At 37.1% G+C, this 13689-nt stretch overlaps 1 protein-coding gene across 3 annotated transcripts in view; it reads left to right on the forward strand.

Moving 5' to 3' along the window:
- Positions 1-13689, forward strand: part of AP2B1 (adaptor related protein complex 2 subunit beta 1) — a 122258-nt gene that overhangs the window by 12697 nt on the left and 95872 nt on the right. For all 3 annotated transcript variants that reach the window (XM_058560398.1, XM_058560400.1, XM_058560399.1), the window contains exons 4-5: positions 2787-2922; positions 3650-3895. In XM_058560398.1, the coding sequence (XP_058416381.1) occupies positions 2787-2922; positions 3650-3895 (382 nt within the window). The remainder of the gene's footprint in view (positions 1-2786; positions 2923-3649; positions 3896-13689) is intronic.

Raw genomic sequence — 13689 nt, forward strand, 5'->3', positions numbered from 1 at the left:
GATAGTAAATACTCTTGTCCTCGCAGGCCAAGAGGCAAAAAATTGAGGCTATTGTGTAGGTAATTATATAACAAGAGAGAAAACAATTTTCCATAATTTTTTTGTTGATGAAATTCAAAATATAACAGTTTTTTTGTACTACAGGTCTACTAATGAGAAGATTGGGATTCTTTCTGGGGGATAACATTTTGCTTAATTGGGATTAAAAGTTAATATTCTCTATCATCAAATCAGTTGTAAATGTTCATCTGTAAAAAACCACTTTTAGCTCACAGCTCATACAAAAGTAGGTGGTGGGCTGAATTTGGCCCACAGACTTCATTTTGCCTACCCACGATCTGTCTAGTCACTGAAGGACTATTTTTGCTAAGGAATAAATCTAGTTTGAGAGCATCAGTACAGATGAACTGGTGAAAGTCAGCATACTTCATTGGTGGGACTTTTGTCTTCTTACCAAGCTTATTTCTATATCCTACAGAAAAGTTAAAACTCAGAGTTTCTTTTTGTATGCTTGGTAAATACTATTTGTTAATCTGTTAATCGCTGGTAATTTATTTTGTGCCTAGCACTATACCACATATCATAATTCAAACAAAAGGATAGTAGATTTTTTTTTAGCCTTCATAGCACTTCCTGTCTAGTTGAAGAGATCCCGAATTTGAAAAATTAGGGAATAATAAAATACAGTTCTGTAATTAGGTACTAGAATGTATACTTTAAAGGCAATAAGAGTTCTATAAAAGAGAGATCCGTGTAAATAGGAATAGTTGAAAAGAACCCTTCTTGGAGGAGATGGGATTTGTGCCTAGAAAGAAAACTCAAAGAAACAGAACAGAGATTAGCTATTTGTAAGTTATCGTATTTTGGTCTCCCCTGCAAGTAATCTCAAGTTCAGTGCTATCAGATAGAAATGCAATGCGAGCCACATAGGTAATTTAAAATTTTCTTGTAGCCACATTAAAAAAGTTAAAAATATATGAAGTTAATTTTAGTAATATATTTTGTTTAGCCCAGTATATCCAAAATAGTATCATTTCAGTGTGAAGTCAATATAAAAAAATATTAGTGAGATATTATACATTATATTTTTCATACTAAGTCTTCAAAATCCAGTATATGTTTTACATATTCATCACATCTCAGTTTGGACTAGCCATATTGCAAGTGCTCTGTAGCCACATGTGACTAGTGGCTACTGTATTGGAAAGTTCAGGTTTCTGGCTTTATAGATTGGTGCTTAACAGTTTTTACCTCTAGAACTTTGACAATTTTTGATCAAGATTTTCTTGCTCTTGTGCAGGTTGTTGGAATTAAATTATTTAGGATCTTAAATTTACTATTGGTTAATGTTCCACATTTATTTACTGGTTTTACTGTTGTTTTACACATGAGCTAGTCCCCTAGGAAATGGAAAGAACACTCATTTTTGGAGAGTGCTTATTGGCATTTGTTAAATATCTACATGTGCATGAAACTACACTAGGTACATACATGCAAGTTAAACAAATAGTTTGTCTTCCAGGGCAGAAGCCATTAGTTCATTGGAGATATGGTGGAATCTTTGACTTTTGCAATCCATCTTCCTTTTTGTAAATAATTTCTATTTCTGTATGTTTTTTTGTGTGTAAGGAGGCTATACCATGTGACCAATTATTTCAGTCATTCTCTTACTTTTCTTTAGAAATATACTGACATTTGCTTTTCCTTTCTTCTGTACTAGTAGTAAGATATTTAGAAGTATTTAAAATTTGTAAGGTACTTTGATAAAGCCTTAGGGGGAAGGTTAATTGCTAACTTTCAATAAAATTATAGTTAAACTATATTAAAAAATACAGTTTACACTTTAAAATCTGACAAGCTCAACCCTTCCAAGCTGATGGTGCTACTTGGTGATTGGAAGCAAAAATTTCTTTCCTTTGGCTTTATAGGAGAATGGTAAATCATTAAATGACTTGAACCTGGGAAAAGTATAAACTCTTTTTATATTTGAGTATATTCAAATTTTCATTTGTCTGAATGGGTAGTGTTAAAAATAAATAAATAAATTCCACAGAAAAGGAAGTGGGACATCTTAGAGAAATGACTGATTCCAGTTGTGGGATCAGAAATGTACAAAATGAGCCTGGATGGAGCATCTTGTCCTACCAGAAAACAAGGAAGCTACTGAAAATACGGAGTCATGTCACAAGGACTCAGGAGCTAACTGAATAAGTTCCCACTGGTCAAGGATGGAAGAATATGAGCGTTAAAAAGTATAACAATTATAGCGCTTTGAAACTGCAATGAACTTATATGAAGAATTATTGTTAATTTTTTTGTGATAAAGATAGTGATTTAAAAAAAAAGATTCCTAAAGATACACAGTAAAATATTGTATATTAAATGAAATGATGTCTAGGGTTTGTTTAAAAATAATCCAGAGCAACTAAATGGGGTAGGGCCTGGGGGAGGGAGATTGGGTTGAGGATATGTCTGCAACAAGATTGAGCATATATCAATATTTGTTTGCAACTCAATGATGGATACATTGGGTTCATTATACTACTGCTCTCTGTACTTTTGTTTGTTTGAAAGTTTTCATAATAAAGTTTTTACACAATCTATGTTTAGAGACCTTCTTGGCACCAGTAGTAGAATTTCTTTGGTAATTCATTTCTGTGATTATTATCATCACTGTGGGGACATTTGTCCTTGCATCAAATCACTTTGTAAAATAAGGCCGTTTCTTCATGTTCTGTTCAACAGCTTGGCACCAACATCTATTCACTTTCCCTTTCTCTTCTCAGCTCTCTTTTTCCAGATGTAGTGAACTGTATGCAGACTGACAACCTGGAACTAAAGAAGCTCGTCTATCTCTACTTGATGAACTATGCCAAGAGTCAGCCAGACATGGCCATCATGGCTGTCAACAGCTTTGTGAAGGTAACTTTTCCTCAAGGACTTAAGAGCAGGTTCTTCTACCTCAGATAACATTTTCAGAAACATCTCTTGATGTAGTTAGTGTCTGCATTGCAAATAAACAACCTCTGTTCCAAAAGAGGGCCTCTAGAGAAGAACAGGCAGTGACTAGGAAATGTTCATGTTTTAAGCATTCTGTATGCCAACACTTTTCATCCAGTTCAAACCATATGGTGAGCCTTCTGTTAGCTGGGCTTGGTGCATCCTTGCCAGATTGGAGAAGAAACCCAGGTGAAACCTCACTGTTTTACCTTCCAAGGCTGACAGAGGTTGGGCATATCGTTATAGTATCAGTAACCTGGGACTTTATCTGTTTTGTCTTTCCAATTCTTCATTTTTTTCCTGTACCAGAATACAAGCCCAAAGGCCTTTTCTGTTTTTATGTCAGGTCCACTAATGGCCTTGGGGGTAGTAACAATGGCTCATTAGGCTTCTAACCAGCCCTGGAATGAATCCTACTAGGCATTTCTTCATTGTGTTTATAAAACAGTTAAATGGAATCCTAACCTAAACTCTTGAACAGGCAACTAAGATTTGTACTTAGGAAAGGAATAGTGTGAGAGATTTGGGTACTGCTGTAGAGTGTGAGTGGATGCTTACATTAGTGAAATATTCTTCTGTGGCTTATGTAAACTAGACTGTTTACTTTTAGTCGTGTATACCTATAGTTGTCAGAGATTGTTTTTTATAGGACTGTGAAGATCCCAATCCTCTGATTCGGGCCTTGGCAGTCAGAACCATGGGGTGCATCCGGGTGGACAAGATTACGGAATATCTCTGTGAGCCCCTCCGCAAGTGCTTGAAGGATGAGGATCCCTATGTTCGGAAAACAGCAGCAGTCTGTGTGGCAAAACTCCATGACATCAACGCCCAAATGGTGGAAGATCAGGGATTTCTGGATTCTCTGCGGGATCTCATAGCAGATTCAAATCCAATGGTAACAGGCTTCTGCTTTTATAAAGAGAACAATATTTAAAATGGGTCCCTTTGAAAAGCATGCTTAAAACAAATCTTATCTTTGGGACTTTGAACCATTGGTTAGCTATGGGAAGCATGACTTCTGTGTGTCCCCAAAGATTGTCTATCTCGCACCCTAGGTGTTTCTGAGATGAAAACCAGGTACTAAAATACAAGGGTTTAAAGCAAACCTTTGTATCATACTTAACCCTGTATTTGCTCAGAAACAAACTAGTTCTTTCATCGTTTTCTTAAGGAGGTTTTACTTTATTTATTTATTTATTTATTTATTTATTTGTGAGGAAGATCAGCCCTGAGCTAACATCTACCAATCCTCCTCTTTTTGCTGAGGAAGACTGGCCCTGGGCTAACATCTGTGCCCATCTTCCTCTACTTTATATGGGACGCCGCCACAGCATGGCTTGCCAAACAGTGCATTGGTGCGCGCCCGGGATCCGAACTGGCAAACCCCGGGCCCCCGCAGTGGAGCTCGTGCACTTAACCGCTTGAGCCACCAGGCCGGCCCTACTTTAAATTTTTATCAGTTTTTTTAACATTATTTCTTCAGAGAGATGTTTGTGGTATTTTCTGGTGGTGTGGAAATAGAAACTGAATCAAAGTTATCTTTATTGCCTAATTATTGTAATACGTTCTTCTACAGGAGATTCTGGGGAAAGATTCTTTTTAGCAAACTTCATTATGTTCTAAATTTTTGGCAGCTGGAACATAACTTAACACCTTAAAATATTTGGGGACCTTTTCATTTTCAAGTTTTTGCCTATGTAGTGAAGAGGAGCAAGCCCAAGAGATACATTGACTCTAGTAACTGAAGCTCATTGGAATTGAGTGAATGGTCACTAAGTATCATTACTGAGAAGATGGAGGGATATAGCCACTTTCTCTCCCCTATTTGCCTAATGCAATATTTACTTGGAGGTGAATAACGTTAAGAGTTAATCAATGAGTAACCTCTGAATATTTGTTTTTGTTGAACTTTTTGAAATAGGGAGTTGGAATTTGCCTTGAAATAGACATTGTCTCTCATTTGTAAATTACCAGCTCAGATCTCTGCTTTGACATTTCATTTGATTCATCTTATTCTTTGGGTAGCCTTGGCTTCTGTTGATTATCCTTCAAGTTTAGTATCAGGGTCAAAGGATAAAACAAGCCACGTTCTTTCTAAGGTGCTGTGGTACTAACTACCATCAGGAATCTTTCAGCCACCTCCTAGGCATAGAAGTGCATGTGGGTGTGGGTGTGTTCTTAAACCATGATTTCTCACAGGGTACCACCACCAGTATTAGAAGATTCAACTCTGCCTTTTTTTCCCTCAAGTGGCATCATGTGGCATCTTTTTTTTCTAATTCCATAAAGAAGTAAATTTATAAAGCAGTAGTATCTATTTTATAGAATGTTTAGCTGGTACCAACTTGTTTTGGGCATTGCTTTTGATTTACTTTGTTATTTTGTGTAACTGTCTTTGAAATTTTCTACCTGAGGACAGATGAGAAGATGAAAAGTGTTTGGGCTCTACAATCCATCGAGATGAGCAGGATATCATGAGCCCTGTGGAAACTTGTTAAATACTCAGTGGGGCTAAGAATGTGGAGTGGAGCGAGGTGAAAATGAGTTCTAACTCATATAGGCAATTCCAGTTTGGGGAGAAAAAGGCATCTCTATGCTAATGTAAATTCTTCAAGGCAGAACCTATAAAATTAGATGGTCAGGGATAGGAACTAATTGAGGGATTAGTAAAGGCATTTATTTTTGTACCTAAGTAGCACTTAGAGATCTTTATCTAGATCACTTGAGAGAATGGAACAATTCTGGAACAAGCTTAATTTGTCCAATTTATTGAAAGTTTTCATTGTAGAGAAAGGGATAGTTTTCATCCAGTGCATAGTACTCAGGTAGTATATGTATGCCGTTTATTTATTTATACTTTTTATTATGGGAATTTTCATACATATTCAACATTAGAGCAACTAAATGAATAAAATAAATAAAATGACCCATTTACCATCACCAGTTTCAGTAATTATCAATACATGCCAATTTTGTTTTCCTTGTTTTCTTCCCCTACCCTGTACCTATATATAAGTAATTTAAATGGGCAACACGTGAATGGGTCTCTATTTGAATTTAATATAACATTATAGTAAACTATAATGCTCTTAATAATTCTTAAACCTATTTTTACTACAACAAATCAGAAAGGTGATTTGGGGAGATTTTCATAAGTATTTTGAGAAAACTTGTAGAGAAAATTTAAGGTTACTTGGTAGATTTTTGAGAAACTGTTTCAGGAATGCCTTTTTTACTGTATCTTTATTGCAGATTTTCCTAGAGCAGGTGTCAGCATTAGATATTAAATTGTTGGACCTACTGCCCTCTAAATAGAAAATCTTTCTGATTCTTGTCAGGTTTCTGAGTACCAGAACTTTCCCCTGATATTGTTCACTTATTACTAGCAAGGCACCCAGGGTACACAATTTAAGGAGGTTTTCACTCTAGGGGGCCGACTCTACCCACACAGGCCTGAGAGGGGGCTGCCTCTCTTGCCTTACTCTCGTCCTGGCCTTGTTTTATATACTCACATTCAGATCACTTTTTGAGCTCTTTATTCTTGTTTTAGTGAAGAACTGAAAAGCTTGGACTAAGAGATAGCCAACACATACACACACGCCTACTTTTGATCTTGAACCTGTGCTTTTCTTCTCAACCTTACTTTTTTTACCCGCTTTTTACCAAAAAGTATCACAACTGTCATTAGACCACTGATTTTCTTTTCATCAGTTGGGTCAAATGCTGACGATAGGAAACGGATGAATGTTAAGTAACTTCTGAGGGCTGGTGGTGGAATGTAAGGTTTAGTAACTCAAACATCTGAGACGTTCCTAAGGCTTATGATGACTTTGTGTCATTAGGAGAAGGGAAATTTAAGTTTAAGTGAATTTTATGCCTGGCACAGTGATAAATGCTTTTACTTACGATATTTTACTTAGTTCTCATATCTTCCCAGTGAAGTGGAGGTTATTCCATGTTAGAGATCAGGAAATGTACACTCAGGCTGAAGAATTATCCCAGAGTCATACAGTTGGTGGTAATGTAGCTAGGATTCTAACCTGGTTCTGAATCCCAATACCCTTTACTGATCACTCACTGCCTTGATGGATTATGTATACAATAGTATTTAAATGTGTATATACACACACACACATTTAGAACTGTTTCATTTTCTCAAGGTGGTTAAAATTTTGAACATGTGAAGGCCTTTAATTATCTGAGAACTGTTTTAATATGGAAATCCTCTCAATCCTCTTACTCTGATGGTGGATATGAGTCCTGTTTTACTGCTTTTGAGGGGTAATTTGTTCCGCTTTTTCAGAAGTTGTTCCACATGGTGGCAGCACTGCACAGCAAAGATTAGAATCTTTTGCAAAAGATATTAACGCTTCCAGGTGGTTCTGCCTTAGTAGTTTTGTTGTAGCTCACTTCAGAAGGGCATCCTAGATGTGAAAGCATCAGAACATCTGCAGAAATGACTTTGAAGTCTGAGAGTAAAATGTTGATCAGGATCTGACTATTCGTGCGGTTATGTTGACCTCTGGGCTGGTTCTTGGGGGTAGTGTACCTTGCTGCAAGTAATAGAACTTTGTTATATTTTCATTCCCTGTCTTTGTTAGGGGATCTCACACCTCTCATTTTCTGTAGTTGTTTTACCATTTATAATTTAATTAAAGCTGACTTGCAGTGAAAAACTATTTACAAGAGAAAAGATAAACCTTGAAGTAAAAAGTTCTCACTGTGGTAACTCCTAGCTTAACCTCCCTGAGTCTGTTTCCTCTTCTGTAGAATGAGGGCTACCATTTTAGAGAGTTGGGAGTATTAACTGAGCTGTTGCATAAAAAAAGCATCTATTAAAGTGCCTGGTTTATGGGAGCTCATGAGATGATGGCTGCTGCTGCGTCATTATAAAGTAGATCTTAGGCAAGGGTTAACATTATTGCTACAATGTTAATTTAAAAGGTTCTGATTCCTTTGATATCTGTAAAACACATATAGTAAAATATTTTCTGACAGAATTAGAGCTAAACTTATTTTCAGATTTTATTTTATTTTATTACTTTTATTTTAAAAGTAAACCTGGGGGCCGGCCTGGTGGCACAAGCGGTTAAATGTGTGCGCTCCGCTGCAGCGGCCTGGGGGATTCGCCGGTTTGGATCCTGGGCATGCACCAATGCACCGCTTGCAAGCCATGCTGTGGCGGCGTCCCATATAAAGTGGAGGAAGATGAGCACAGATGTTAGCCCAGCGCCAGTCTTCCTCAGCAAAAAAAGAGGAGGATTGGCAGATGTTAGCACAGGACTGATCTTCCTCACAAAAAAAATAATAAATAAAGGTAAACCTGTATTCAGAATGAGGAAACATTTTGGAGCTATAGGAAAATAGCTCCCATGATTTCTTCACAAATGTCAGAATTTTAAAAATTCTGTCTCATTGTTTATATTTGAAAGACAAATGCACTTTTGAGTGATAGTGACTGTTGTCTAGCTCTTTGCCCATATATTAGGAATTTTCCCTCCTTACTGTGGTTTTTCTTGTCTCTCTCAGAGGCAGTTGAGGTATTCCAGCTTCAGTTAACATATTTACAGTAGAATCTGCCACTCCAGAGACTCTCTTGACAGCCCCACCACATGTGCTTTGCTTTTTGTTTGTTTTTCTTCTTAGAAGTGGTGTATATTTTAACTGTGTGCTGGCCAGCATGTAGAAGCAGCATGGGATTATGGCAGTGCTTCTCCACTGGGAGTGATTTTGCTCCCCAGGGGACATTTGGCAACGTCTGGAAACACTTGGTTGTCACAACTGATGGGAGGGTGCTGCTTGAATCTAGTAGGTAGAGTCCAGGGATACTTTCAACATACTGCAGTGCACAAAGCAGCCCTTTACAACAAAGAATTATTCGTCCCAAAACGTCAGTAGTGCTAAGGTTTTGAAAATTTGGGTTATGGAAATAGCATATAGCCTTTAGGGCCAGAGGGGCTGCCATTTTGAGTCCTAGCGTGGCTGCTTACTAGAAACATGACCTTGATTAAGTTATTTAAAATGGTCTTCAGTTTCTTCATCTGTGAAATAGAGGTAACAATGCTTATTTTACTGGATTATTTTGAACAAGAAGGAATAATTTATTTAAAAGTTTAAATAATGCCTGACATAACAGTAAATGCTTAATAAACTACAGCTGTTCTTGAGCCAGCCCTGGTGGTCTAGTGGTTAAGATTCAGCACTCTCACTGCCATGGCCCGGCTTCTTTTCTGGGTCAGGGAACCACCCTACCCGTCTATCAGTTGTCAGACTGTGGTGGCTGCATGTTGCTGTGATGCTGAAAGCTATGCCACCAGTATTTCAAATACCATCAGGGTCACCTATGGTGGATAGGTTTCAGCGGAGCTTCCAGACTAATACAGACTAGGAAGAAGGACCTGGCCACCCACTTCTGAAAAAATTGGCTATGCATAGCAGCAGAGCGTTGTCTGAGAAAGTGCTGGAAGGCAAGAGGATGGTGCAAAAAGATTGAGCAGGGTTCAGCTGTGCTCCACACAGGGTCACTAGGAGTCAGAATCTACTCGATGGCACTAACAACAACAAATTCTTGAGGAACAGACCTAACATTAAAAACTTTCTATTATTGTAATTTTTATTTAGACCTTAGAAAGTTTAGTTGCATTGTGGTTTGTTATCAGTGTGAGATGATAAATATTGAAAAAGTCAAGTCTCTCTAGATCACTTTGTAAATTCAAGAAGAATTTTTGTCAGAATATATTTGATGTCCTTGTGGGCTGTGTTAAATTGTCTATTAAAGGTAGGCCTAGAATGCATAGAAAAACTTAATGACCTCGCTCAGTTTAGTACTTTAATTATATGATTTCTGTTATCTCTAAATAGATATTAATAAGTAGGAGAGTTATACAATTAAAATATTATACATAAGTGGCATTAGAAATGCCTAATGCTCTTCATGCCACATGTCCTTAAAGGAGTTGCAGAGCTGGTAGAATTTGAGGCATGTGTGAGAGTGTCGGTATGTGGTATGCACTTGATAAGGGTAATGTAGGTGGTAATATGTTCAGTCTGTGTCTGAGTTCCCCAAGTGAGTAATGTCATATTTGGTACTAACAGAGGAGCCACTGTTAATTTCTGCAGGATTGGAGTGTTGAATAAGTGAAATCATTGGAGGCTGCTTTAATGTAAGGCCAATTGCCAAAGTCTTGAATTTCCCACTGGTTGATCTGAGTGCTTTTCTGGCTGTACTTACAGAGGAAGCAAACTATTTTTGTTTTCCTTTATAATAAACTTTGTGGAAATCTTTTTCTGTGCATTCTCACTTAAAAAAAAAAAATATATATCATCAGGGGGCCAGCCCGGTGGTGTAGTCGTTAAGTTAGAGTGCTCTGCTTCAGCGGCCTGGGGTTTATTGGTTCGAATCCCAGGCATAGACCTACACGCTGCTCATCAAGCCATACTGTGGAGGCGCCCCACATACAAAATAGAGGAAGCCTGGCACAGATGTTAGCTTAGGGCTGATCTTCCTCAAGCAAAAAGAGGAAGATTGGCAATGGACGTTAGCTCAGGGCCAATCTTTCTCACACACCCACACAAAAAATCAGTTTTTATTTTATCAGTTATTACCAACTTAGATTGTTTTTTTAAAATAAACTCATTTGAGGGGGGAATAATTTTAGATTTACAGATAAATTGCAAAGACAGTACAGAAAGTTTCCATATACCCTTCACTCAGTTTCACTTAATGTTAACATCTTACATAACTATGGTACATTTGTCAAAACTAAGAAATTAGCATTGGTACATTACTATTAACTAAAGTACAGTGTTTATTCAAATTTCATCTGTTTCAACACAAATGTGCTTTTGCTATTCCAGGATTCAATCCAGGATACCAAATTGCATTTAAACACTTCCTTTTATAAAGAGTTGACTCACTCTGTATGAAAGTATCTCAAAAACAGAAAAGTGCTTTGTAACTGTGAAATGTTATTTTTTTTCCCAGTACTATAGCACAGTGGTTAAAACTCAGGCTCTGGAACCAAACAGACTTAGATTTGTAACCTGTTCTGCCATTTCTTAGCTGTGTGATCTCCCTAAACTTCTCAGTACCCTCATCTACAAAATGGAGATTATAAATAGTGCTTCTGTCGTAGGATTGTTGTGAACATTAAGGGATACAGGGCTTGCAAAGCACTTAATACTGAACCTGGTACAGAGTAAGCCCCTAATAATAACAAACAATTATATTCTGTATTGTATAGTTATTGTGGTGCTGGATATTTATGATTTTAGAAGGGTGAATCTTTCAATGGCAAATTTATTTTTAAAAGCTATTTAATTCTTTTGTATGTTATTTAGAGCCAGACATTGTTTTTTAGGGTAATTCTGAGGGCAGCCTACCCACAAATGAAGTTACGTCTATTTACAATATTATTGACCACATCCTTGCAAAATTACTTTTAAAAGGTAATTGTTCAAGGATATACCTTTAAAGCAGTTTTCATCAGCAACTTCCTGAAAACAGGATCTGTTGTACACAGTAATTTAGTAGTGTACCAAAAGATGATGGCTCGTTCATTTCTAAGTGTCCCCTTTATAAGATGATCTCAAGGCTCTCATTTGGCAAGGGATTACTTTACTCTCAAAAGGAGATAATAAGTGGTGTGATGATAAATTTTTGTTTTGTTCATGTCACAGCATGCTTTAATGTAATTTTAGGGCCTATGGGCCAAGTAACTCTTTGATTCTTAGGAGTGCCTTTCATCTGTTTGTGGACATTTATTTGTAGTGTTTTGCTTTGAGAGTATTTGCAGGGGCCGGCCCCATGGCATAGCGGTTAAGTGCGCGCACTCTGCTGCTGGCAGCCTGTGTTCGGATCCCAGGCATGCACCGACGCACCGCTTGTCAGGCCGTGCTGTGGCGGTGTCCCACATAAAGTGGAGGAAGATGGGCATGGATGTTAGCTCAGGGCAGTCTTCCTCAGCAAAAAGAGGAGGATTGGCATGGATGCTAGCTCAGGGCGGATCTTCCTCACACACACACACAAAAAAAGAATATTTGCATTTTGTCAGACCACATCTTAAACCACTTAAATAATGAATTTTATTGAGTCTTATTTGTAAATTTTACTTGTTACCATGTATTCAGACTTTTTTGCTATAATGAGATGTGTTGACTTAACTAGGTAGATGTGTTAACTCAACTTCCTCATTCCAGAGAAGAAGATGGGGAAAAATACAGAACATTATAAATGTATTATATATAGTTGGTGTATTATCAGTTGGCCTTCTGGGTAGTGTCTTGGATTTAAAGTGAGAGCTCTAAGTTTTACTTGTTTGAGGCGGAAAAAAATTAATTGGTACAGCATAGTTGTTGTGTCCTTAAGAAGATGACAGTGACTGAAACATGCTTAGAACAAATACATGTTTCCCTGTGTTTTAACATATCATTTGAGACAACTCTATAAAGGAGAAAGCCAGATTCCAAACTGTTGCTGATTTTTTAGGAGGATCAAAATATGTAAACCCCCTGTATGTTTTATCATAATATTTTTGGTCAGTTATTCTACTGCTTTCACTTGATTCAGGTCTTCACAGGCACCAGCTGAAAGGATTGTAAACTGAACAGGAAAACTGAAACATAAATCTGTTCAGAGCGTATGACCTTGAAGGTCACTGCTGGAAATGAAAGTCCTCTAAGTAGTAATTTGGTTAATAGGAGGAAGTCATTGTACTGGAAAGTGATATCTTTCTTGGGTTCTGAGGCTATGAACATGAGTGAAATTAGAGTGCAGGATGAAAATCATTCAAAGGGACAGGGAAATGTGTGAGACTTCTCATAAAGGAGCTTCTGTTTGTAATACTCTACTCCTAGTGTATATCTAGATTTCCTTCTAGAGTTCTTTTTTACAGGATCATTTTTATTGTAACCGTACCTACTGCTCCAGCTTGCTCCCTTTTTAAAAAAATAAGGTCAAATTTATGTCCTCAGAATTGCTTCATATAAGATAGGAATAGCTTATAAATCAGATTTTATAGCTAAATAGTAAATCTTGCCTCTTTAAGTGCTGCCAGGATTTGATTATCTCTTAACTATATAAAGTAGAAGAATACATTTTCTCCTTGTATAAATCTGCATGTCTCCTTTGTCTGGAAATGTTTTAATTATATTTTCCTCCCCCAACTCTGATTTTTCTTTCCCTTTCCCCCAGTTGACGTTCACAGCTCTTGGAACTTCTATAAATGCTGGAGGCAGAGTGATTAGTACTCAGACACTGGAATCGGACAAACCTTGAGTTCATATTTAAGCACCATCCCTTTCTGGCTGTGTTGACTAAGCAAGTCACTGAATTTCTCTAACCCTAGTTATAAGTTCATTTTTAAAGCCTGCTTCCTTATTTGTAATAAGTGAATTTTGATAGCAACTACCTCAGAGTTGCTATGAGGATTAATGGCACCTAGTAAGTGTTCGATCAATTTTAGCTGTTAGTAACTCTCTTTGTGCAGCTTACTCTATTAGGTATAGTATAAAGTAAGTCAAAACACAAATTGCTTACCTTAAAAAAAATTCAGCAGACTCACTCTAGTATTGAGTGTGATTTTATATATATCTATATACCTGTTTTTGTATATATGTGTATATATATATGTTTGTATTTAATATCTGTATCTATAAAGTATACATATTACATTAGATCTATGGGGGGTG

Source organism: Diceros bicornis, chromosome 18 (genome assembly GCF_020826845.1).
Source record: "Diceros bicornis minor isolate mBicDic1 chromosome 18, mDicBic1.mat.cur, whole genome shotgun sequence".
NCBI classification, from domain to species: domain Eukaryota; kingdom Metazoa; phylum Chordata; class Mammalia; order Perissodactyla; family Rhinocerotidae; genus Diceros; species Diceros bicornis.